At 58.1% G+C, this 23,870-nt stretch overlaps 1 protein-coding gene across 6 annotated transcripts; it reads left to right on the plus strand.

Moving 5' to 3' along the window:
- Positions 1 to 494: 494 nt before the first annotated feature.
- Positions 495 to 23,590, plus strand: WIZ (WIZ zinc finger). Of its 6 annotated transcripts, XM_054717315.1 has the most exons (12): positions 495 to 699; positions 5,462 to 5,534; positions 7,127 to 9,252; positions 10,282 to 10,605; positions 14,564 to 14,734; positions 15,652 to 16,155; positions 17,205 to 17,603; positions 18,189 to 18,740; positions 19,813 to 20,340; positions 20,537 to 20,956; positions 21,246 to 21,441; positions 22,431 to 23,590. In XM_054717315.1, exons 1-12 carry the CDS (start codon positions 495 to 497, stop codon positions 22,588 to 22,590), a joined length of 5,658 nt encoding a protein of 1,885 aa, XP_054573290.1. In that variant the 3' UTR covers positions 22,591 to 23,590. The 6 variants fall into 6 exon arrangements, with proteins under 6 accessions (XP_054573290.1, XP_027990240.2, XP_027990241.2 ...); XM_028134439.2 differs by lacking the exon at positions 14,564 to 14,734; XM_028134440.2 differs by lacking the exons at positions 14,564 to 14,734; positions 17,205 to 17,603.
- The last annotated feature ends 280 nt before the right edge of the window (positions 23,591 to 23,870 follow it).

Below are 23,870 nucleotides of genomic sequence, written 5' to 3' on the forward strand. Positions count from 1 at the left end.
GGGAGGACTGGAATGTGGGAAAAGTGCAGGGGTAATGATCTTCGGTGTAAGATCAGAGTGTAGAGATGACCTGCATGCATGCCAAGGCACGGGCATAGGGTATATGTGTGCATGGAAGTGATGGGCACAACTGGGGAAAGTGCAAAAGGGAGGCATCTGTGAGAAGTGACAGGATTAATGCTGAGATCAAACAAGGTGGCTGAGTGTGCATGTGTAAGAATGGGTAAACTGAGGCAGCACCGGATCTGTGTGAAGAGAGGTGCTCTCTGTACACTGTATGTGGGTAGGGCCTCAGCACCATTCATTTAGTTCACCTGGGCTGGGAGGTAAACTGAAGTACTAGGCTTCAAGAGTGAGGACTGGGGCTTCAAGGAAGGGGAAACTGAGGCAGAGTCCCTTTCCTACCTCCCCTAAGCATTGTCTCTCTGCCCCCAGATCGACAATGCCTTGCTGAGCCAGCCCAGCAACTGAGTGGAGCCAAGCAGAGAGCATCCATGGATGGACCCCTGGTGGGCGGCCTGGCTGCCCCAGACCGTCCTCGAGGCCCTGAGAGACTGCCTGGCCCAGCACCGAGAGAGGACATTGAGGGTGGGGCTGAGGCAGCTGAAGGGGATGGTGGCATCTTCCGGTCCACCCATTACCTGCCGGTCACCAAGGAGGGCCCCCGAGACATTCTGGATGGCAGAGGTGGCATTTCTGGTAAGAGAGTGGGCCCTGTGGCCCTGATGGAGCATCCAGCTCAGTCCCCAAGGCTCAGAGAGGGCTAGGTCACCCAGCCCAGCAGGGGCTGAATTGGGATTCAGATTCTTCCTGGGTCCAGAGCCTTCTCTGGCACTCTGCTTAGTTTTGCATTTTATAGTTACTAAACAGCGGTTCTGTGGGCCAGTTACCGGACGAAGGCCCCACAGTAAGCCACAAGGAGCTGGGACTTGAACTCAGGTCTGCCTGGCTTCCTCCTCTGAGCACACTAATTGGGTCCAGGTGCCCAGCTGAGAATCCTAAGCTCCCTTCCTGAGCCCACTTGTTCCCCAGGGTTACCCTAAGTCTATCCTGGCTCTCTCCTCCCGCGGTGTCTAGGTGAGTCCTGCCCCTGAGCCATAAGCCAAAACAGCTTATGCCCTCTAGTGGCTGGGGAGAGTTTGGATAGTCAGGGATGCCATCCACCACCTCGTGCCTTGGTTTACCCAGCAAAAGGGGACCTCATACTGTTCCCACCTCATCAGTTATTCATTATACTCAGCACCTACTATGTGCCAGTCTCTGTTCTAGGCTAGGGATACAGCCATAAACAAAGAGGCACAAGTCTCTGCCCTCAGGCGCCTGACAGTCTAATAGGGGAGACAGGCAACAAGCAACTAAATTCATACAGGCAGGTCGTGACAGATGCTGTGAAGGCATTCATAGAGTACCAGGCCTGTACCTGGGGGACCTGGGAAAGCCTTTCTGAGGGGGTGGAATTTGAGTGGAGCCAGGTGGAGCCAGGTAGAGGGGGTGGCTGGTGCAAAGGCCCTGTGGTAAGGACGAGTCCAGCCTACGGCTGGAGCGTGGTGGGGCAGCACAGGCTGACGCACCAGACACATCTCCATTTCTTTGGCCTGCCCTGAAGGCCTTGGTTTCCAGGAATCTGCAAGCACTCAGCTGGGGCTTTCCTACATGCTAACCCCTTTAAGTGATCATCTTGTGTCATTCTAAAAAGATCTCTGCAGGGTAGCCTTTGTTATTATTATCCCAGGTTAGAGATGTGAAAACAGGCCCTGAGGGTTGAAGTTGCCCAAGGTCATAAAGCTAGTCAGTAACCTGGCTTGGCACCCCTCATCCTTAACACCATGCTCTATCAAGGCATCCTTGACTGCCCCCACGCATCCTTAGCAACACTCACGATGCTTAGATATTTACAGAGCACCTTCTCGGGCTGGGCACTGGGACACAGCCAGTGACCAAATACACACACCATGCCCACTCTCATGGACCTTGCCATCTGGGATTAGGGAGACAGACCAACCACCAGGTGTTATGACACAGTTGCTGGAACTACAGTGGGGGAGCCCAGCCTGATGGGGGGTGTTGGGGGGAGGCATCCAGGAGTTGAGGATGAGCAACAGTGAATTAGGCAGCGGGCCCCATATATGCAATGGCATGGTGACTGGTGACACCTGAAGGTGTTATGCAGGGGAGTGGCAGGGTAAGACCTGCAGGGTATCAGAGCTCAGGGAACCTTAGTAATCCCCTTTTCCAAACCTTAGTAACCAAGGCTGAGAGAGGCAGGACCCTGTCCCAGGCCACAGTGCCCCTCTAACTTGCCTGTAGAGCGGGCCCAGGACCTGGACTGTGGGAGCCCCAGGGAACAGGCTTTGAGGTCCCGGGGCCTTTTCTGGTTCTGGTTCTGAGGTATTGGGTGCTTTTTCTCTACCTGGCAAACCCCCAGGTAAGTAGGTGGGTGTGTCCTTAGTGCCCCTAGGGAATCAACCCGGGTCCAGTGCATGTGCCTGAGGAGGAGGGGAGTGTGGCTGCTGAGGAGGGCAAGGCCCACCCTCACTGGTGTCTCTGAACAAATGGGGGCATGAGGTGGGGATGGCTTGAAGTGGGGTCTGGGCCGGGAGGTTGGAGGAGGGCCTGGGCTTCGGACATGACGTTCCCCCCATCCCCTGCTGCCCTCTCAGCCTACTTCACCCCCCTTCCCTGGCATGGGCACCTGCCCTAGGAGTCTTGTGATGTCTATAAATAGGAACAGTTACTGGGGCTGCTGTTCTACTCCGAAGCCTGGGCCCTCCCTCAGCCCCACCCAGCCCTCGGGCACCCCTGGAATGGCTACCTTCAAACTTCTCCACCTGGGCATGGATGTGTCCACTGCCTCCTCTGTCCTCTAGTCTGGCTGTTGGCCCCACAACTTCCCCGCAGCCACCCACCAATGTCTGGCTTCTCTGATTGGCCTCCCAGGAGCTAAGATGGTTCCCATGGACTGATGAAGAGTTTGGTGTGTACTGGTATTGGGACCAGGGGGCCAGGGGATGAACAACGCATCTGCCCTTGTGGAGCCTCAGGCTGGAGAGGAAATCAGAGCATGGAGTGAGCAGGGGCCTGAGGCTCTGGGGCCAGCCTCCAGCTTCCAACCTGGGACGTCTCTGACCCCCTAGGCACGCCTACCTCCTTCCTTCCCCACTGCCGCTGCCTCTGTGGATGGAACATTTCCTGGGACCTCCTTGACACCAGTCACCTGCCATGTGAAACTGGGTCGGTGGCTATTCCCACTATACAGAGGAGGAAACTGAGGCTTGGAATGGGAAAGGCATGCTCCTCTGGTCACCGCTGGGGCCTTAAACTAGGACCTGTCTGACTCCAACGCCTAGATTCTTGGCCATTCTGCCATGCTGCCTGGCTTGGGGTTCAAGCTGCTCATGGACACTCTTCTTGTATTCCCTCTCTCCTTTTCAAACCTGTTGGGGATCCTAGAAGAATGGGAGTCCTTGAGGGCCCATTGGCATGGCGACTGCCTGGGCGCCTCGTCTGACCCATAGGGACTTCTGGATCCCTACTGGCTGGGTGAGCTCCTGGCCCCCAGGTGTCTCGGATATGGGGCTCTGCTTGGCCTGCTTCCTTCAAAGTCATTGCCACTAAAAATAGGAGCCTCACTGGAGCTGCTCAAAGAGGCCAATGCAGCCCCCTGGCTCGTGGCATTCTTAGACAACGGCAATCGCAGAATCATCAAATCTGGGACGCCCGGAATCTCAGGAGCTTGAGGCCCCAGAATCTCAGAAGCAGGATGCCTGGACCCTGAGACTCGTGGCTGTGCTGGGGCCTGTTGCTAGCGAACTGGTTGCCCCACCCTGAGAAACTCATACCTCTGATGCTTGTGGGCTTATTCAGGTCTGGCTTTCCCAACCATCACACCGTCTCCAACCCCCCACCCACCCCATCCTCCCACCCTGACACCGGCCCTTGCATCCAAGCATACCCCTGGCCCGGCTGTGCTCCATGCCTGTCTACTCCAAGGGTTCTTAAACAAGGAGCGATTCTGCCCCCAGGTGACACTTTAGTCATATCTGGAGACATTGGTTGTCATAACTGCAGGGGTTGGGGTAGGGGTTACCAACATCCAGTGGATAGAGACCAGGAATGCTGTTCAACATCCTACAATGCATAGGGCAGCCCCTTCCAAGAATACTTGGCCCCAAATATGAATAGCACCAAGGATGATAAGCTGCTCTGGACAATGAATTTCTGAAGCTCCATCAGCAACCTCACCTTCCAGAGACCACCCCCAGTCACAGCCCTTCTCTCAGGCTCAGCACAAAGACCCCCCAGTCAGTGGTCACAACTTTCTGAGCCCTCTACCCATTCCTGCCCATATTTTACTTGGGTTCCTGACAGTCAACCTTCATTGTCCTGAGCAAATTTGTTGAAGGGAGATTGGGAAAAGAATGAGCCCTGGCACTAGTCCTCTTTCTGGCCCTTCTTCAGATTGATACGAATCCAGCAGTTGCATCTGTTGGGCTCTGGACAGGGTGCAAGTTCCCCCAGTGTGTTAACCTTGGCCCAGGCTGCTGGCGGGAGCCCCGATTGGGATGCTCGCCTTGTCAGATGGGGGTAGTGGGCAGAGGAGGCGCAGACCAAGATCCCTGTGGTCACTCCAGGCCTTGGCTCCACAGGCGGATAATGGAGAGTTGGCTCTATCTGTGTGAGGGGTCCCAGGAGAGGATTTGATTCGAGGATGTAGGCCTGGAAGGGGGTCTGGAAGGCAGGGATGGGACCCCTGCAGTTCAGGCTAGAAGACTTCTCACTTATCATCTGGCCAGTATTGTTTAGCACCTGTTGGGTGCTGTAATGAATGAGGCTGAAAAGGTGCCTGCCCTTGGGGGGTACTTACATGCTAGCAGGGAACACAGGCATGCAGCCATCCAGAGAAGGAACCAGGCAATTTCAGAGAGTGCTAAGAAAGAAATGAAATAGGAGATGGGAGAGAAAATCATAGGAGCTCACTTTGGCAGGTGGCTAGGGAAGGGTCTTCAGGGCCAAGGGAATAGCCAATGCAAAGGCCCCTGGCCAGAAAGAGTTAGTTGGGCTTGAGATTTCAGGAAGTGAGGCTAGAGAGACCTGCAGAGGTCTGACCTCACAGGCCCTTGTAGGTGGTGGTTGGGATCTGGCTTTTATAGTAGGTATGAGGAGCCAGGTAGAGTTTTTACCAGTGTGTGACTTTAAAAAAAACCATCCTGGTTGCCCAGCAGGGACAAAGAGTGGACCACTGAAGGCAGCAAGCCCCTGGTGTCCCCCAGGAGAGCTAAGGAGACTCCTCCAAGGAAACCCCTTTCAGGGCTCAGGAATGTAGAGGCCAAAGGCCTCTCAGAGGCGGAGGGTGGGGGAGCCGGGCCCTTGTAAGGTGCCCGGTAGGGCTTCCAGAGCTGGGGTGCGAAGGGCCCCAGCCAGGGGGACCCCAGCCCCTCAGGGTCTCCCATCTCTGTTGCAGACGGGCAGTCCCATCCCGGCCTCAACGAAGCCCTCCCCCGTGCCACCTCCGCCACCCATCGGATCAGCAGCTGGTGAGTGCCACGCTGGCCCTGACCTCAGGGAGGGCAGGGGGGCAAGTAGGATGTGCCCAGGCCTGAGAGAAGCCCCGGGAGTGAGAAGGGGACCAGAGGGAACCAGGAGGCCAGGCAGGAGAAGGTAGCTCCCAGCAGGCAAGGCCCTGGGTGTGTTCAGGGGGTGGGGGAGGACTGGGATAAACACAGACGGTCAACTCTCATTATCCCTGCCAGGAGCGGAGCCAGAGGTGAACCTGGAGGCAGGACCCTTGGAGTCCTGTCTCTGTCAGGTGACCCTTAGGATGATACCAGGCCTCTCTGAGACTCAGTTTCCTCATCTGTAAAGTCCCCACGATGCATCTCACCAGCTTGTCTTGAGGATCCAAGGGATGTTAGGTAGGAACAGAAATCAACAGCCATGCTGAGGGCAGTGACCCTTTATTAAAAGGCTTGGCAGGTGTCAATCTGGAATAATAGTCAGATCAGGATTAGCCATAGCTCTCTGTTATTGAGCGGTTACTGTATGCTGGGCTCCTGCACAGGTTTACCCCACTGAATTTTTTCCATAGCCCCGGGGGAATGGTCCTGTTAGTCTCTCATGTCACCGATGGGGCTTAGAGAGGTGACCCCATGATTTCTGGCTGGCCCCTCAGTGTGGTCAACATCCCTTGTGGAGGCAGAACCTTGAAAATGAAGGGAGATGGGTCAGGAACAGTCATAGTAAGAACCCATATTAGTCACGGGCTGATCGGGAGCCAGGCTTCGGGCCAAGTGAGGTGTTTCCCCAACACTGAGTTGTGTCATCTTCACCCTGCACTTCATGTGTTCAAGGTCCCCTGTTGAAGGGCTGTGGTTGGGATGCTTTAAATAAGCACCTGTCACGTGTTAAGGTTTCTTTGGTCACGGATATGAGAGTGAGAGTGTTCCCTAGATGTTGCACAAGGGCATGGAGACTTCTTGTTCTTGGGACTTGTCCCATTATTAGGAAAACTGAGGTTCAGTGAGGCGGCCTTACTCCTCCCTCCTCCAAAGGAGGTCCGGGTCACTGGGATCAGGGGCTGGGTGGGGACTTTGTATCTCTCTGACTCTGCCCTTCCAAGAGGGAAGATGCTGTGTGGGTTGGGGGAGTAACAGAGGGAGCCGCATCCCTGGAGCCGTTCATGCCACAGAGTTTCAGCAAATTTGCTGGAAAGGTGAAACTAAATAAATTAAACCCCCCCCCCCCCCCAGTTCAGGGAGGACTAATACAAAAGCAGCCTGGAACACGGGTCAGGGCCTTGGGCCTTCCCAGGGGACAAATGAGAGTTGACTGTGCCACCAGCCTTGGGGAAACACCTTGTGACTACACACCCCCTACAGTGCAGCAGGGCGAGGCTATATGAGCAGGTGCATCCTGGGAGCTGAATCTGGCTTTTGGTCCAACATCTCTAGAATGGTCCACACATACCCCCCCACACTCCTCACTCCCACACTCCTGGCCACTCTGAGGTCACTCTTGGGCTGGATCTCTGGGGCTTGTCTCAGGCTGTCTGGGAGGACCCCTCTCCCCTGCCCAAGGAAGGGAAACTGAGGCCCCTGGCTAACCTGTCCCCATTGGCACTTCCTTGCAGCTGCTGGGATGGAGGCAGCCTGGACTTCCGGCCAGGTTCCCCACCACCCCATCTCCTGGGCCACTTCTCTGGCCTCCCTGATGGCCAGGGGCCCTGGGAGCACCCCCTGGTCCAGGAAGCTGGGGAGGGCATCCCATCTGAGCAGAGGTTCGAGGACTCGGTCATTGTGAGAACTGTGAAGCCCCACGCTGAGCTTGAGGGCTCTAGAAGGTTCTTGTACCACCAGGGTGAACCGAAGCTCTTGGAGAAGTCCCCCCAGGGCCACTCCAGGTTCAGCTGGCTCCAAGACGCCGATGAGCAGTCCCCACCACAGAATTCAGGGCTGCCCCTGGACCTGCTGCCCCCACCGCCACCTCTCACCTCCTTCAGGACAGTGCTGGTGCCTGGAGAGGGCGCCACGAAGAACTTGGATGTGGAGGTAGGAGCCAGAGAGCACTTGACAGACCTGGAGGGTCTGGCCCAGCCAACTTCGGAGTGGTGTCTGCCTAGGTCAGCCACGGAAGTGGCCACTCAGACCTGGACGGTGAACTCAGAGGCATCTGTGGAGCGACTGCAGCCACTGCTGCCCCCCGTCCGGACCGGTCCCTACCTGTGTGAGCTGCTGCAGGAGGTGGCTGAGGGGGTGGCCAGCCCGGATGAGGATGAGGACGAGGACCCAACTGTATTCCCGTGCGTGGAGTGCAGCATCTACTTCAAGCAGAAGGAGCACCTTCTGGAGCACATGAGCCAGCACCGCCAAGCCCCAGGCCAGGAGCCCCCCGCTAACTTGGCCCCACTGGCCTGCGGTGAGTGTGGCTGGGCCTTTGCTGACCCCTGTGCCCTGGAGCACCACCGGCAGCTGCACCAGGCCTCCAGGGAGAAGATTCTCGAAGAAATCCAGAAGCTGAAGCGGATCCCAAACGATGAGGGCCGGGAGGCACGGCTGCAGTGCTCTAAGTGTGTCTTTGGCACCAGTTCCTCCAAAGCCTTCGTGCAGCATGCCAAGCTGCACGTGCGAGAGTCACCAGGCCAGGCTGCCAAGGAGCACTTTGGGGGTGGCAGCCCAGGCCCCGACGCCACTGCCCTCGGCTATGAGCCCTATGGAGCCTCCTCAGGTCTCAATGCTTGCATTTTCTGTGGCTTCCCAGCGCCCAGCGAGAGCCTACTCAGGGAGCATGTGAGGCTTGTGCACGCCCGTCCCCACTGGGAGGAGGATGGTGAGGCATTTGAGGAGAACCCTGCCAGCCAGCCTGGCACCAGCCAGGACGTGTATGCCCGCTTCCCTGGAGCTGCTGAGGACTACTTTGGCAATGCTGAGCCGTTTTTGGCCCCTACATGGCGGGAGAACCCTACTGGATACGACCCCAGCCTGGCCTTTGGCCCAGGCTGCCAGCAGCTGGGCACAAGGGATTTCCCACTGTCAAAGCCACTACGGCACAGCGTGGGCCAGAGGCCCCTGGGAAGGCCAGCCTTTCCCTCACCACTAGCATCCACCCCGTATTCCTTACAGCCCAGTAGAAGCAAAAATGCTATCCATTTGCAGGGGCTCCCAGCCCCACTGGGGGACCAGAGACACCCCTGGAGCGAAGAGGAGGAGGAGGATATACAGCTGGCCTCGGAAATGGACTTTTTCCCTGAAAATGGGGTCTTTCCACCTCTCGCTGTCCCCGGCCTCATCCCAGAGCCAGCCCTGGAGCTGAAGCGGACTTTCCGAGAAGCCCTACGGTCGGCCGAGGCCTCACCAGCTCAGCAACAGCAGCTCCTTGGGATGGTACCCGTCGTGCTGGTGGCCAAGCTGAGGTCCCAGGTCTTGGCTGCGGCAGCTAGGGCGCCTCCAAGGCTGCCGCCCGAGGAGCTGGGGCTGGAGGGCACCCACCCCTTGGACTTCCTACTCCTGGATGCACCGCTGGGCGGCCCGCTGGGGCTGGACACAATCCTGGATGGGGACCCCGCAGTGGCGCTGAAGCACGAGGAGCGGAAGTGCCCCTACTGCCCTGATCGCTTCCACAATGGCATCGGCCTGGCAAACCATGTGCGGGGCCACCTAAACCGTGTGGGCGTCAGCTACAACGTTCGGCATTTCATCTCCGCTGAGGAGGTGAAGGCCATCGAACAAAGGTTCTCCTTCCAGAAGAAGAAGAAAAAAGGTAGGGGGGCTTCGATCCAGCACCCACCTCCCTCCGAGGCCCCCGAGACACAGAGCTGGGCAGCTGAGTCTGAACCAACCAACAGCCCTCACTCTAAATCCTCCCATAGTGCCAAGCTGGGTGAAGTTGGGGCCTCCCCTCTGGGAAGACCTGGGAGCCACAGCGAAGGCAACCACCTCAGAGGAGGTATGGGGATACCCCATGCCCCGGCCCTTCCAGCAGCTGGAGGAAGGAGTATAGGCAGAGGAGTCAGCCCCAGGCAGGGGATTTCACTGGTTTCTTCATTCAACAAATATTTACTGAGCGAGGTCCCCTCTGTTTTGAGCTTTGGGGCCACAGCAGTGAATGAAGCAGCTGTCCCTGCTCTCCTGGAGTTCACGGCCCAGTCACAGCAGTGGTGGGACTCTGGCTGGCTTCAGAACCCCTGGGGCTGTCTGTGAGGTATGCAGAGTCCCAGGCATCAAGGTTCTGATTCCAGAGGTCTTTCTCCAACATGAGCACCCTGGGTGGGTCTGATGCTGGCAGTCATGGAGGCCACTTTGGGAGATGCTGGTCTGGTGTTTGAGTGTGTGTGTGTGTGCGCGCGCACATGTGTGTTAGGGGTGAGGGACATGGGCTGACAGCCACAAAATCAGGCAGTTATGATGTTGAGTGACCAGGGCTGTGATGGGGGAACTCCGGGAATATGAACTCTAGACACGAGAAGGGTCTTAATCGATCACTCACCCAAATGATTGCAAATCCACAACTGAAGAAGTGTTTGAGGGTGCATTCTGGGAGCCATGGAGGGGGGGCCTGGAAGGTCAGGAGAGAAGGCTTCTTGGAGTGGCGGGGGGCGGGGGATTTGGACTCAGGAGCTGACACAAGCAGGGCTATGATGGGCAACGGGGAAGGGAGGCGTCCAGGTGAGGAACAGCACCAGGTGTGTGATCCTGGAGGGTGAGCAGTTCTAGGAGGAGGGAGGGCTGGGGCTGGAGAGTCGTCTACCCTTTCCCTCCCAGGCAGTGCATGTCCTCTCTCTCTCCACAGTGGCTAACTTTGACCCTGGTACCTTCAGCCTGATGCGCTGTGACTTCTGCGGGGCCGGCTTCGACACTAGGGCTGGCCTCTCTAGCCACGCCCGGGCCCACCTGCGTGACTTTGGCATCACTAACTGGGAGCTCACCGTCTCACCCATCAACATCCTACAGGAGCTGCTGGCCACATCGGCCGCCGAGAGGCCCCCCAGCCCCCTTGGCCATGAGCCCGGGGGGATGCCTGGTGGCTATCTGACCCCTCGCAGGCCCCGCTTACCTCTCACAGTGCCCTTCCCACCTACCTGGGCTGAGGACCCTGGGCCAGCCTACGGAGATGGTAAGGGGAGAGAAGGTGGGCAGGTGTGGAGCCCCGACCCTTTGCAGGAGCCCAGAGGGATGGAGGGTGGGGGAGGGGGGCAGCCACTCCCCTTTCCTGAAAGTATTTCAAGCTACTCTACAAAGTACGTTGACAAGTGTCCTCACAACTACCCTGCTACTTATGGGTCACTTCTTTTACCTGGGCTGGCCCAGAGCTCCCCCCAGATCCAGTTCCACCTTGCCTTGTCTGACAGTGATTTTAACATATGCTTACGGAGTTCTTGCCAGGAGTGAGATACTGTTCTAAACACTTTACAAACATGAAATGTACACCCTCATGACAACCCTATAAGGGTAGTATGATGAGCCCCATTTTACAAATGAGGAAACTGAGGCACAGAGAACCTAATTAACCTGCCCAAGGTCACACAGCCAAAAGTGGTGAAGCTGGGATTTGAAACCTCAGGCAGGTCAGGCTCCAGTTCCTTGCTCTTAACGACAGAGCAATGCCATTTGGTAGAACGTTCTGAGATGATGGAGATCTACAAGGTCACCACTAGTCACATATGCTGTTGAGAACTTGAAATGTGAAGGGTTAGTCCGATCCTATTGGGCAATGTGGCTCTAGAATCTACACTCGAGGTTTCCAGTGGTGCCTACTTTGTCTGGCAGCAGTGATAATCACTCCCATAGCTGAGTGCTTGCTGTATGCTAAGGTTTCATTCATCTCATGTATGCCACAAAGCAATTCCATGGGGCTAAAGATTGTTGTGTTCCTGTTTTACAGAGAAGGAAACTGGGTCATCTGCTTTGCCATAGCCACAAGCAGTAGAGCTAGACTTCTGAACACCATGTTTGGTGGTCTCTCTAGTGAGCTGACCTGGGAAATACAGAAGTAATATTTTGGTGAAGAGGCCTGGGGTTAGACACCATGGAAGGACCCAGCCTGTGGAGCCTGACTTTGTAGACGCCTTTACTGGACCTTGAGGCAGAGAATTTTGCAGTGAGAAATAGGTGGGCTTTGGGGAATGGAGAAGGTACCTGAACATGGAGGGGGTGGGGGGCGTGTTGTCCAGAGGCTGTTTGGGACTGAGGCTTCCTTTTTGTTTCTTCTGTCTAGAGCTTCCAGGGTCTTACCTCAGTCAGTACTCTGGGATAGGCTGGTCCCACCTGCAAGCCTCCGTACCAGTGAAGGGCACTTGAGGGTCCACAAAGGGGAGGGCAGGGCTATCAAAGCCCCTTCTCCTCCTTGGACAAAGAGGTGACTGAGGCACAGACAGAGGATAACGGTGGGTTGAGGTCACATTTTGGGGAGAAGTCGAGTAGGGACATGACCTCAGGCTTCTTGCCTCTGCTGGAGACTGCACCCTGGGCATTCAGCTCACACACCTGGCTAGGTTTATGGTGGTGTCTCAGGAGAGGCTTGGCGGCATAGCTGGCAGTTCTTAGGTTCTAGCCCTGTCCCTTTCTTTGTCACTCCCACAGAGACTTGAATGTCAGGCTCACATCCCTTACACACCTAGCAGCCCGGTTGAGCTCTGGCTAAACTGTTTTGACGGGAAGACCAGTGCACCAGCCTCCTCCTTAGTGCTGAGGGAGCTGGCCAACCATTAGAGTGTGAGGAAGCAGCCCAGCACTGCCCTGGCCTTGTCCTTGTGAGGGGGAGCTATGATCAGTCTTTCAGTGAAGGGGGAGGGGGGGCGGTGGATGGTGGGCAGGTTGAGAAGATCCTGGGAGCCTTGCCTTGAGGAAGGAGGCCCACGATTAAGGCTAGGTCTGGGCACTGGCCGTACAAAGCTGTCCCTAAAAGCCTGTCCCATTCCTCTCTACCTGGGACACAGGGGGCGGGTGCCAAGTTGGGGGCGGGGCAACGGTCAGATCCTGGCCCCACCCAGCTGTCAAGGAACAGCTGGGGGCAATCTGTTTGGTGTTAGAGAGAAGCGGGGTTGTGCTTAAAATGTGGTGCCGGCCGTGTGGGGAGTTCTGTAGAATTGCAGAACAGTGCGGTCAGGATGATGTTGGGGGATCCTCGTGGTTGGGAACCAGGGATCTTCCAGGATGCCCGACCCGGAGGCGAGATTTCCAGGGAAGGGAACGGAGCAGGTCCCAGGGCAGCTAGCTCCGCTCGTCGGGGCTCTGGGAACCTGCAGGCTGTTGAGCGGATGCATGTGGACGGAGCTTTAGGGCTATCCAGGCTGGGGCGGCCGTTGGCAGCTGCTGGGAGCACGGCTTTGCGTGCCACCGGGAGCCGCGGCGCGGGTAGGGCCGGGACGATCGTTTCGCTCGCGGCGCTCGGCGCTCGGCCGGCCGCCCTGGGCTCACACCAAGGGGCGGGGCGGAAAGGAGAGGGTTCGGCGGCGGCGCTCGGCGTTCGGCTGCTCCCGCCTGGGGCGGCCGCCCCGCGTGCGCCGGAGCCAAGATGGCCGCCTCCACCGCCCAGTGCCGAGTGACAAAAGCGGAGAGCAAGGCGGCAGCGGGGCCGCGCGCGGTGGGCGTCCGGGAGCGCGCGCCCGCGGGGGCGCCGCCACCCGGCCCCCCGAGCCCGGGCCCGGGGGCCCTCCCGGCGCCGCGGCCGCCGACCCCACCCCCGCCTCTGCCGCCGCCGCCGCCGCCGCCGCCGCGGGACGGGCCCAAGGCCGAGTCGGAGCCGGGGCCCGGGCCCGCGCCTGCGCCCGCGCCGGGTAAGAGCCCGCGCCGGGGAGGGTTAGGGGAGGACAGAGTCGGCGTCCCGCTCGCCCCCGACAACCACCGTCCAGTCTCCGGGGCGCCCCTCCCCCCAGGCCCTCCAGTCGCGCGGGTCCTGGGCCTCCTGTCGCCGCTCTCAGGGTCTCGGGTTTCGGAAACAATCACCGCCACCCCGTGGGACCCTCGCCCCGTATGACAGATGTCCTTTGCTCCTCTGGGAGCCCCGTGATGTCCCTCATCGGAGTTCCGGCCTCTCCAGCGGGGAAACCCACTCCAAGTCACTTCAGCCCTGACACGGTCCCTGTCCCATCTGACAGACGCGCCCACTTCACTTCACCCGGAGACTTCGACAAAGTCCTCGGTGTCGTGGCCCTGCTGGCCCTCTCTGCTTGCCTTCTTGTTTTCCTAGGACTCCCATTGACTAGGGGGCCGACCGGCTCCCTATCATAGCACTGAGCGCCTCCAAGGCCCCGGCTGACACACTGGTCCTTCATCCTAAGAGCCCTGTTCATACTCTTAAGCACAAACCTTGGGGGGGAGGGGGGGAGGAAGGGTAACGGGGGGCTCAACGGGCTTCTCAGGCCGCTTTCTCTGAAAAATTAGACCATGAAAATGCACCTTTGACTCCCTGTCCTCATGCACACCCAACCCAGGGAAGCTTACTGGCATGATGGATGATGCTTCACAAACTTTATACAAAGTTCTATGATTCCTACTCTTCCTGTCCCCAGTGATGTCGTCATTCTCAGCTTACCCCCTTAGAGCTCAGCTTGGGATAAGTAGGCCAGTTGTTCCTGCAGCCCCAGCCCCAGCTGTCTTGTCTGATTGGAAACTCCCCACAAGTCCGTTGGAGCCTCTTCCCTGTCCTGGCTCCTCATCTCTGCATTGCCTCTGACTCTGGCCTTCTCTCACTGAATTCCTCTTCTGACCACCCCCCACCTGTCTCTAAGACTGACAGATGTTCCCCTCATAAGTTCTGCCCAGAGAAAGATTTCCTCTGAGATCTTCTAGAAGGGGAGCCTTGCTCAGACTAACACTGTGTCCCCCAACTTGTATTCAGAGACTGGGGTGGAAGCTCTTCCTAGTCTCTGCTGCCAGGGGCAGACTTGACATCCCTGTGTCAGACTGGCTTGGGGGGTTATGGATGGAGCCTCAACTTCCATGGGATGTGCTGAGAGTAGGCGCCCAGGATGAGAATGAAGCAACCCCCCACCATGTCCCTGCTCTCTGTCCTTATAGGGGTAGACAGCCTATGCCTTGCTGAGGCTGAGGCTGTCTTCCCAACCTCACAGGCCTGGGTTCTGAAGAAAACACCATGGTGGCCATGGACTTGGGCCCCCCTCTGCTCCCCAGGAAGAGCCTACCTGCTCCCGGGCCCCTGGAGCAGGTGGCCAATCGGCTGAGCAGCAAAGTGGCTGCAGAGGTTTCTCATGGCAGCAAGCAAGAGCTGCCGGACCTCAAGGGTGAGTGGCCCAGGTGGCAGGGTGATGGTACTGGCCAGGCTGGTCATACTCACAGGGAGTTCTTGGACCTGGGGTTAAAGTGGGTCCCCAGATTGGCCACAACTTTATCTCTGGCACTGCAAGGCACCAAGGAGATACCAGCTGTCTTTTTTCTTGAGCTGCTGCTGCCCTGGGCATGCATGGCCTTGAGCTTCACCCTCACTGGACGAGGGAGGGGCATCCACAGAAGCAGTGGTCATGGTTGTCAAGGGCTCACACTCAGACCCAGTTCATTGGCTGACTTTGACCCTCGTTAGCTGTGTGATCTTCCTCATGACACTGCCTTGTGTGTGTGTTGATTCTCAGGTCATTGAGTAGTGACAAACACTGTGCTGGACCCCAGGGATGTCAGAGATGCAAAACAGACCTGGCCCTTGTCCTTGGGGTCATGAAGTTGGGGAGTGGGGAGGCAAAGAAGCAGACAGGCAGGGATAAGGGTTCTGCAGAAGAGGGTGCAGGGCACTGCGAGACGGTGGCTGGGGCCTCCAGCCCAGTGTTTGGGGCATGAGTTGAGTGGCAGAGGGTGGCCAGGACTTAGCTCTGTAAAGTGTGTGGCTGTCAGGTCAGCAGTTAGGTGAAAACCTGTTGCCAGGTTAGTACATTGGAGATCCAAAAGGAATTTCACTGGCTGGACCACGGTAGGACTCTGCCACTGGCCCCTTGGGCATAATTCCTCTCTCTGAGACTCAGTTTCCTTATTTGCAAACTGGACAGGCCAATTCCTGCCTCATTAGGGTCATTTTAAGGATCATTGGGCTTGACCGAAGCAAAACCCTTATACGGAGCTGAGTGAGCGGGGCCCCAAGGGAAGAGAAGTGGGAGAGCAGGGCCTGTGGGACCTCACAGCTGGCTCTCCTGGCCTCTGTCTTGCCCTCTAGCCCAGAGCCTGACCACCTGCGAGGTCTGCGGTGCCTGCTTTGAGACACGCAAGGGCCTGTCCAGCCATGCGCGCTCCCACCTGCGGCAGCTGGGTGTGGCCGAGTCTGAGAGCAGCGGTGCCCCCATCGACCTCCTCTACGAGCTCGTGAAGCAGAAGGGCCTGCCTGACACACCCCTTGGGCTGCCCCCGGGCCTGACTAAGAAGTCCAGCTCCCCGAAGGAGGTGGTCGCTGGGGCCCCCCGACAGAGCCTGCTCACCCTGGCCAAGCCCCTGGACGCCCCTGCTATCAACAAGGCCATCAAGTCGCCTCCTGGCTTCTCAGCCAAGGGCCTGGCTCACCCGCCCAGCTCCCCACTGCTCAAGAAGGCACCACTGGCCCTGGCAGGCTCCCCTATCCCCAAGAATCCTGAGGACAAGAACCCCCAGCTGTCCCTGAGCCCCCGGCCGATCTCCCCAAAGGCACAGTGGCCTCAGTCTGAGGACGAGGGGCCCCTGAACCTCAGTGAGTGTGGGTCCTGGGAGCTGAGGGAGGTCCCAGCACAGGGAGGGCGGAGGCCTCAGGTTGGGCTATAGGGTTCAGGGTTGGGGGCAGTGGAGACCGCAGTTCCTGTGTTCTGGGTCAGAGTATTGGTCACGGTGCTGCATCTCCTGTTGTGCTGGCCATGCTGCATATTATCACCTGTCTCCCACTTTACTTTGCTATTCTTCCCACTGTGGCTGGTAGGCCAGCTAGGATCACCCTTGCCACTTAGGGGCAGCTATTCGCCTTATGTGGGCCTGAGGGTTGGAGCAGTGAAGGGAACCAGCCATGCATGCTCCCACCTGTGGGGCGTCTTGGGTCCTGCAGGTAGACAAGTGGTCCACCTGCCAGGAGGTCCAATGGTTGGCCCTGTCTTCACATGCTCTTGGCCATCAGTCCCATGCAGAGGGACTTCTGACTTGTGCTGGGTCCAGTCTGCCTGTGGATCTGGCTAAGTAGGGTGTGGGAAGAAACCCCCTAAGTCTCAGTGAACAGGTTTAACTTGGCCCCTAAGAAATCAGGCCTTCCCACACATCAGCAGCCCCTAGAGCCTAGGAATGAGCCCTGGGTCTTGGCCCCCTGCCCAACGAGGCACCTCAGGTTCCCATGAAGCTGCTTCCATGGTCTGCTGTGCTGCTAGGAGCAGGGCCCCAAGCAGGTGTGCTTTCGGCTGCATGACGCTGGGCAGCCAGGCCGGACCCTGCTTTGTACCTGCCACCTACCATACTTAGCTCCCATAGCTGGGGTCCCAGTGAAGAAGGCCCGAGAGCATCAGATTAGACCCTGGAATTGGGCTACCGCCTCTCTACCCCACATCCTTGAGCTCTACACACTTACATTGATGCCAGAGAGGGAGGCAGGAAGCAGGACTTCCCACTTTCCAGAACCTCTTAAAAATCAATCTGTGACATAAGTCTTGGACCCCGGACCGCCTGAGCAGACGAGAATCACACCAGGCCCTCCTGTCTCAGTTCCCTAGGGCCGGCCAAGGTGGCGGCCGTGAACCCCCCCCCTGTGTTTTGTCTCCGCAGCTTTAGATAGTGACGGGGGCAGAGAGCTGGACTGCCAGCTGTGCGGTGCCTGGTTTGAGACCCGCAAGGGCCTGTCCAGCCACGCCCGCGCCCACCTGCGCCACCTGGGCGTCAGCGACCCGGATGCCAAGGGATCCCCCATAGACGTGCTCCACGGGCTCATCAGGAGGGTCGGCATCCAGAATCGCCTCCCACCCGGGCGCAGCGTGCTGGCCCAGCTGGGGCGGCCTCCTCCCACCTCCACGGCCCTCTCCTTGCTCCCCCCCCCACCGCCGGCCAAGAAGGCCAAGCTGAAGGCTGCGGGTATGGCCAGCCCCTGGGGGAAGCAGGACCTCTCGGCCGCCGCAGCCGCTGGCATTTTCTGGGCCTCTGATGTGGAGCCGTCTCCTCTCAACCTCTGTAGGTTCTCGCTTCAGCTGCCCCATCCTCCCTACGGGCCCTGGAGCCCCTCCCGGGGGGGTCGCAGCCCCCTCCCTACTCCCTCCTTGCTGGGGCAGGGAGTAGACAGGGGCCTTTGGCAGTGGGCCGGTTCTGCCCAGAGATACTGTTGGCAGTTGGCTGTTATGCCCTCCCTCTTGGCCTTTGACCTCCATGAATGTGACCTTCCCTGAGAATGAAGGCCAAGGGTGGGGTGCTGCCTGTTGGTGTGGAACGTGCCCATGGTTGTCCTTGGTCTGGATGGCACGTGGCATTTAGGCTGCCACTTCCTGCCCTCCTGCCCCAGTCCTTGTTGGGACCTGCAGAGCTGTGGAATCTTAGTTCCGTTTTTCTCCGCCAGGACCTAGGGCCCATGGCTCTCTGGAGCTTCCCCTTGCTCCTGCTGGGTGTCTGGCCCCCCACCCCAATCCTCAGCTCCCTGGCCTGCACCTTCCCTCAACCACTACCCCAGCCTGTGGGCGTGCTGCAGCCCAGCTGACCAGGAGACCCGCAGGTGACAATGCTTATGGTAACCATGGTGCTGACTGCCCCTTTCTTCTGCTGCAGCCTCAGGCCCAGAACCAGCTCGCGATATCCGCTGCGAGTTCTGTGGTGAGTTCTTCGAGAACCGAAAGGGTCTTTCCAGCCACGCGCGCTCCCACTTGCGGCAGATGGGTGTGACTGAGTGGTATGTCAACGGCTCGCCCATCGACACACTGCGGGAGATCCTCAAGAGGCGGACTCAGTCCCGGCCTGGAGGACCCCTCAATCCACCAGGACCTAGTCCAAAAGCCTTGGCCAAGGTGGTGGGCAGCGGAGGTCTTGGCAGCTCGCTGGAAGCCCGCAGCCCTGCAGACCTTCACCTCTCGCCCCTGGCCAAGAAGTTGCCGCCACCACCAGGCAGCCCCCTGGGCCACTCACCAACTGCTTCTCCTCCTCCCACGGCCAGAAAGATGTTCTCAGGCCTGACTGCACCCTCCCTGACCAAGAAGCTGAAGCCTGAACAAATGCGTGTGGAGATCAAGCGTGAGATGCTGCCAGGGGCCCTTCATGGGGAGCTACACCCGTCTGAGGGTCCCTGGGTGGCACCACGGGAAGACATGGCCCCCCTGAACCTGTGTAAGTGTGACCCTGGGGCAAGGCAGGGAGAACAGGTCAGGTGGGGGATTAACCCCCCTCCCCACAGGATACCCAGAGGGCCCAGGGTTGAAATGGGAGGGAGGATACACAGGTTCAGAAGACAAGGAGCTAGCTGTATGCTCCTGCTACTGAGCTGCTGCTTGATTCTCCTTCATACACTCAGTGATGGCAAAAAGATTCTATTTCTTATGTCATCTTCAATTGATTGGCACCCATACAGATTCCCAGGAATAAAGATTGCAAGGATTAATTAGTGATGTCTGCAAGGGGCAGGAATAGAAACGCACCAGAAGTTGGTCTAAACTATCTCTCTGACATTTGTGGACACTAAGTGGGAGTCAGGTTCAGGTTAGATTCTCAGCTGCCCCATAGTCTAGCAATATATGACCTTGGGCAAGTTTCCTCTTTTGCAGGATAGATATCAGCATGGTCCCCACTCTGTATGGTTTTCTGAAGTGATGTAAAGTGCTTAGCATGGTGTCAGGTTAAAAAAGCTGTGTGCAGTAGTTGTAATGCCCCTGTCATTTACTTCTTTCTCGCACTGTCAGATTGGCTGAGCTTTTACTGCATGCCCAGCAGATGAGGATGGCCCAGCCCTAGGCCTTAGCACAGTGATTTCATGCTGCTTGGTGCCCCATGCTCTCAACTGCTCCCGCCTTAGGCCATCCCACATCCCAGTAATACTGGGAGGTGGAAGTTTTCATCTCCATTTTGCAGAGGAGGAAACAGGCTCAGCGGGCAACTGGCTTACCAAGCATCACATTGGGTCACAGTCACCCTGGCATCTGAACCCCGGATCAAAGGAGTGCTTGCTCCTTAACATATCACCATGTCCCAGGGAATCTTCTGGAAGCCAGCTAGACTTTGAAGTGACAGAACGAGCAGAAGGACTAGATGTACACCAAGGCCCCTGGAGGAAGATGAGGGAGCAGGTCCTTCGGGTCTGGGACTGCATGGACGGGCCAGCAGGGCAGTTAACACTGGCCTTGAGCTTGAAGGCTTCCTGCCAGTAGCCACCTCTCTCTTTCCTCTCTTCCCCAACCCCATTCAGCATCACGGGCAGAGCCAGTGCGTGACATCCGCTGTGAGTTCTGCGGTGAGTTCTTTGAGAACCGAAAAGGCCTGTCCAGCCACGCACGCTCCCACCTGCGACAGATGGGTGTGACTGAGTGGTCCGTCAATGGCTCACCCATCGACACGCTTCGGGAGATCCTTAAGAAGAAGTCTAAGCTGTGCCTCATCAAGAAGGAGCCTCCAGCTGGAGACCTGGCCCCTGCCTTGGTTGAGGATGGGCCCCCTACTGCGGTTCCTGGGTCTGTGCAGCCCCTCCTGCCGCTGGTGCCAATGGCTGGCCGGCCAGGCAAACCAGGAGCTGGGCTGGCCCAGGTACCCCGTGAGCTCAACCTGGCACCCATCACCGGTGCCAAGCCCTCAGCCACCAGCTACCTGGGCTCAGTGGCAGCCAAGCGACCCCTGCAGGAGGATCGCTTCCTCTCTGCAGAGGTCAAGGCCAAGACCTACATCCAGACTGAACTGCCCTTCAAGGCAAAGACCCTTCACGAGAAGACCTCCCACTCCTGTAAGCAGCGGGTGGCAGGGTCTTGGGAGGGCATCTGCCAGGGCCTGCATGGCCGGGCACTGCCACACGCATGCCCACCCCCAACAGGGGTCAAGGCCCCAGTGGGAGGCGGGGCTGTCTCCCGACTTGGGCGGCAACTTCTGGGTACCCTTGCTCCCTTGGTTCTGGGGCTCAGCAGCGCCCCCTCTGTCTGCAGCCACCGAGGCCTGCTGTGAGCTGTGTGGCCTTTACTTCGAAAACCGCAAGGCCCTGGCCAGCCATGCTCGGGCGCATCTGCGGCAGTTCGGTGTGACTGAGTGGTGCGTGAATGGCTCACCCATTGAGACGCTGAGCGAGTGGATCAAGCACCGGCCCCAGAAGGTGGGCGCCTACCGCAGCTACATCCAGGGTGGCCGCCCCTTCACCAAGAAGTTCCGAAACGCTGGCCACGGCCGCGAGGGCGACAAGCGGCCACACCTGGGGCTGGCACCTGGGGGCCTGTCCATGGTGGGCCGCAGTGCTGGGGGTGAGCCAGGGCCAGAGGCTGGCCGGGCGGCCGACAGTGGTGAGCGGCCTTTGGCAGCCAGCCCACCGGGCACTGTGAAAGCCGAGGAGCACCAGCGGCAGAACATCAACAGTGAGTGTTGGGGGCAGAGGGTCATGAGGGCAATGGACACCAGCAGGGTGCATCCACTGTTCCCCCAGGTTTTCTGCTGTGCATCTGTCTTGGAGTCACTTCCTCACTTGCTCACCCATTCATTTATCCATCCGCCATCCCACCTGTCACCAGGCCAGGCAGCATCCAGGCACCAGCTGCCCGTCTTACAAATCCCCACAGTAATCGCCCATCACTTGCTGAAGGAGGAACCTCCCCAGGGTCCTCATCCTCCAGCTTATTTCCCATCCCTCTCCTCCCCCCTCTTCAGAATTTGAGCGCCGACAAGCCCGCCCTGCAGATACCTCTGCGGCCAGGGGGGGTGAGGAGGCCAATGACCTGCAGCAGAAGCTGGAGGAGGTGCGGCAACCCCCACCCCGGGTCCGGCCAGTCCCCTCCTTGGTGCCTCGTCCCCCCCAGACATCACTGGTTAAGTTCGTCGGCAACATCTATACCCTCAAGTGCAGGTATGAGGCCCCTGGGAGAGGGAGGGAAGGTGGGAGGTTACCTGCCTGGGGTTTGGCCATCCAGAGCCTCTGAACAGGACAGGGGCTGCTCAGGGTTGGGAAAGGGAACCTCAGCAATTCCCTGGGATGGGCTGGGTCCAGGCTAAGGGCTCCTCACGGACAGAGATGCCTGAGCATGAGGCTGGGACCCTGACACCTAGCAGCTTAGTGACCTTGGGCGAGGACTTTCTGCTCCATGCCTCAATATTCCCACCTATACAATGGGATTAATAGCAGACCTACCTGATTGATTTGTTATGAGGATAAAAGAGTTGAATGTTTATAAAGGACTCAGACTGTGCCTAGAACAGAGTAAACTCTCAAAAAGTGTCTTCCTGATTAAGAAAAAAATAGATCTTAGTTTATTAATACTGAAGTCTAGTGTCAGAGGCCAGGAAACTGGGAGTCTGAGATGTGAGAGGGCCTCCTCAGGCCACCCAGGCCAAGTCATAAGTAAGATTCAAACCTACGTCTCTCCAGCCACTAGTTTGAGTTTGGAGCCCACGTGCTGTGAGACCTTCCTTAGGGCTGTGAGGGCTGTGAGCTGGTGAAGGGTGCATGAGCAGGATAGATACTTGTTAGTGTCTGACCCTCCTTTCCTTAGCTTTATCCTTCTCTCCTGGAGCTTGGCAGGGCAGGATCTGTTTCTGCTCTCTCCAATCAGGGCACATGCCTATAGTCAGATGGTGGAGGTGCTTGGAAAGCCAGATGACCCATACCCAGCACCTGAGCCAGCAGACTGCCCTGAGCATAGAAATGGGGCTCCAGGGGACCTGGCCAGTACCCCATGATGGGTAGAGATAGCTGTCCATCGGGGAACATCTGGCGTCTGGGCTCCCTTCCCTCATCCTGGTCTGGTTCTGTCCACACTGAGCAACATCAGGTTTGTTGGACACTCAGGGTATAGCCAGGGCACTGGCCACTCCTCCCTCTCTCTGTCCCCCACACAGGTTCTGTGAGGTGGAATTCCAGGGACCTCTCTCCATCCAGGAGGAGTGGGTGCGGCACTTACAGCGGCACATCCTGGAGATGAATTTCTCCAAAGCAGACCCCCCGCCCGAGGAGCCCCAGGCCCCTCCAGCACAGACAGCGGCGGCAGAGGCACCCTAACACAAAAGCATTCCAGATCTCTCTCGTGCCACCTCTGTCTCCTACTCCTCCTTGGTCTCCTCCTCTCTCTCCTCCTCCTTTCTTTTCCGTTCCCAAAGGAGCAAGCCAAAACCTCAAACCGGCACCCTTGGGGGCCGGGCACACTACAGCCAGGGCGCCCCTCCCCCAGCTCAAGGACTCTGGGGCCAAACCCAGGGTGTGTTCCTTCAGGCCACACCTACCCAATCCAGCCAGGGCAGCGGCCAGGTCCCTGGTGGCAGGTGATCTGGTCATGGGAGGAAGGCCAGCACTCCCCAATGTCTAGCAGCCAGGTGGGGCTTTGTTTGCCATCTGTGGCCATTTACAAGGACTCCAAAGACCCCCTGTCCTGGTTCCCTCTTGCCCCGTGAATATCCTCTCACACACGCATATGCTAACACACACACACACACACACACACGCATACACACACACGCACACACACACTTCGTGAGACCCGGGATCTGCCCCAGCCCCCCAGTTCCCGAGTCAAACGAACACATCATGCCACGGTGCTTGCTCAGGGGAAGGTACGCTCCCTCTGCAGGCCCATTGAGGCCTGGGAGCCCCCACTGAGCCCACAATGCCACGGAAATCCTTGTTGGCCGCCCCCCCCTCCCCCAGAGGGGCCTTCCCAGCTGGGAAGAGCTCAGAGCTGACAGCTGCCTCCTGCCATGTCCAGGCCCCCCAGAACCTCTGGGGGCTCTGGGCCCTGGAAGGGGTGGGGTGGGACTCTCCTCCCCACTCCTATCCCCTCCCTCTTTTCACTGTTCCTGTCTATGTACAGCTCCCTAGACCTTTCACTTTTTTAAAAACGCATTTTGTGTAGAGAATAAGGAACGTGGATCTTTTTATTTTGCGATCCTGGGCCAGCTAGAAACTGGGAGCTGATCAATCTTTTAACTTTTTTCAGTGGCCACATTTTGGTTATCAATGTACCTAGAAGTATGTAAATTAGATTAAATTTCTCTTCTGGAAATACCCCGGGGCAGGTGGCCAGCGTGTGTTTTTCTGTCAAGTGGACAGGCTGGCATCAGCTGGCACCTGGGGCTGGGATCAAGCCGCCTCCACCCAGAGTCTCAGGAGGTCCTGGGTTTTCCCTTTGGCCACCAAACCAGCCAGACCCAGCTGGGGATGAGCTCAAGTTCCCAGCTCGTTGGCCCTCAATGGCATGGCCGGTGTGGACTCTGGCCAGCTGGTGACGTGGCTCCTATGTGCAGAGGAGAGGAAACAGGGCTTTGGGCAGCTGGTCCAGGAAGGGA

The sequence above is a fragment of the Eptesicus fuscus genome, chromosome 6, assembly GCF_027574615.1.
Source record: "Eptesicus fuscus isolate TK198812 chromosome 6, DD_ASM_mEF_20220401, whole genome shotgun sequence".
Lineage (NCBI taxonomy): Eukaryota > Metazoa > Chordata > Mammalia > Chiroptera > Vespertilionidae > Eptesicus > Eptesicus fuscus.

What these genes read in the sequence shown, in the direction of transcription:
- WIZ (XM_054717315.1), top strand. Translation starts at nt 495, where the DNA reads ATGGATGGACCCCTGGTGGGCGGCCTGGCTGCCCCAGACCGTCCTCGA. An exon ending in AGAGCTGCCGGACCTCAAGG is followed by an intron (nt 14,735 to 15,651) that starts GTGAGTGGCCCA and finishes CTTGCCCTCTAG; the next exon opens with CCCAGAGCCTGACCACCTGC. An exon ending in GCCGTCTCCTCTCAACCTCT is followed by an intron (nt 17,604 to 18,188) that starts GTAGGTTCTCGC and finishes CTTCTGCTGCAG; the next exon opens with CCTCAGGCCCAGAACCAGCT.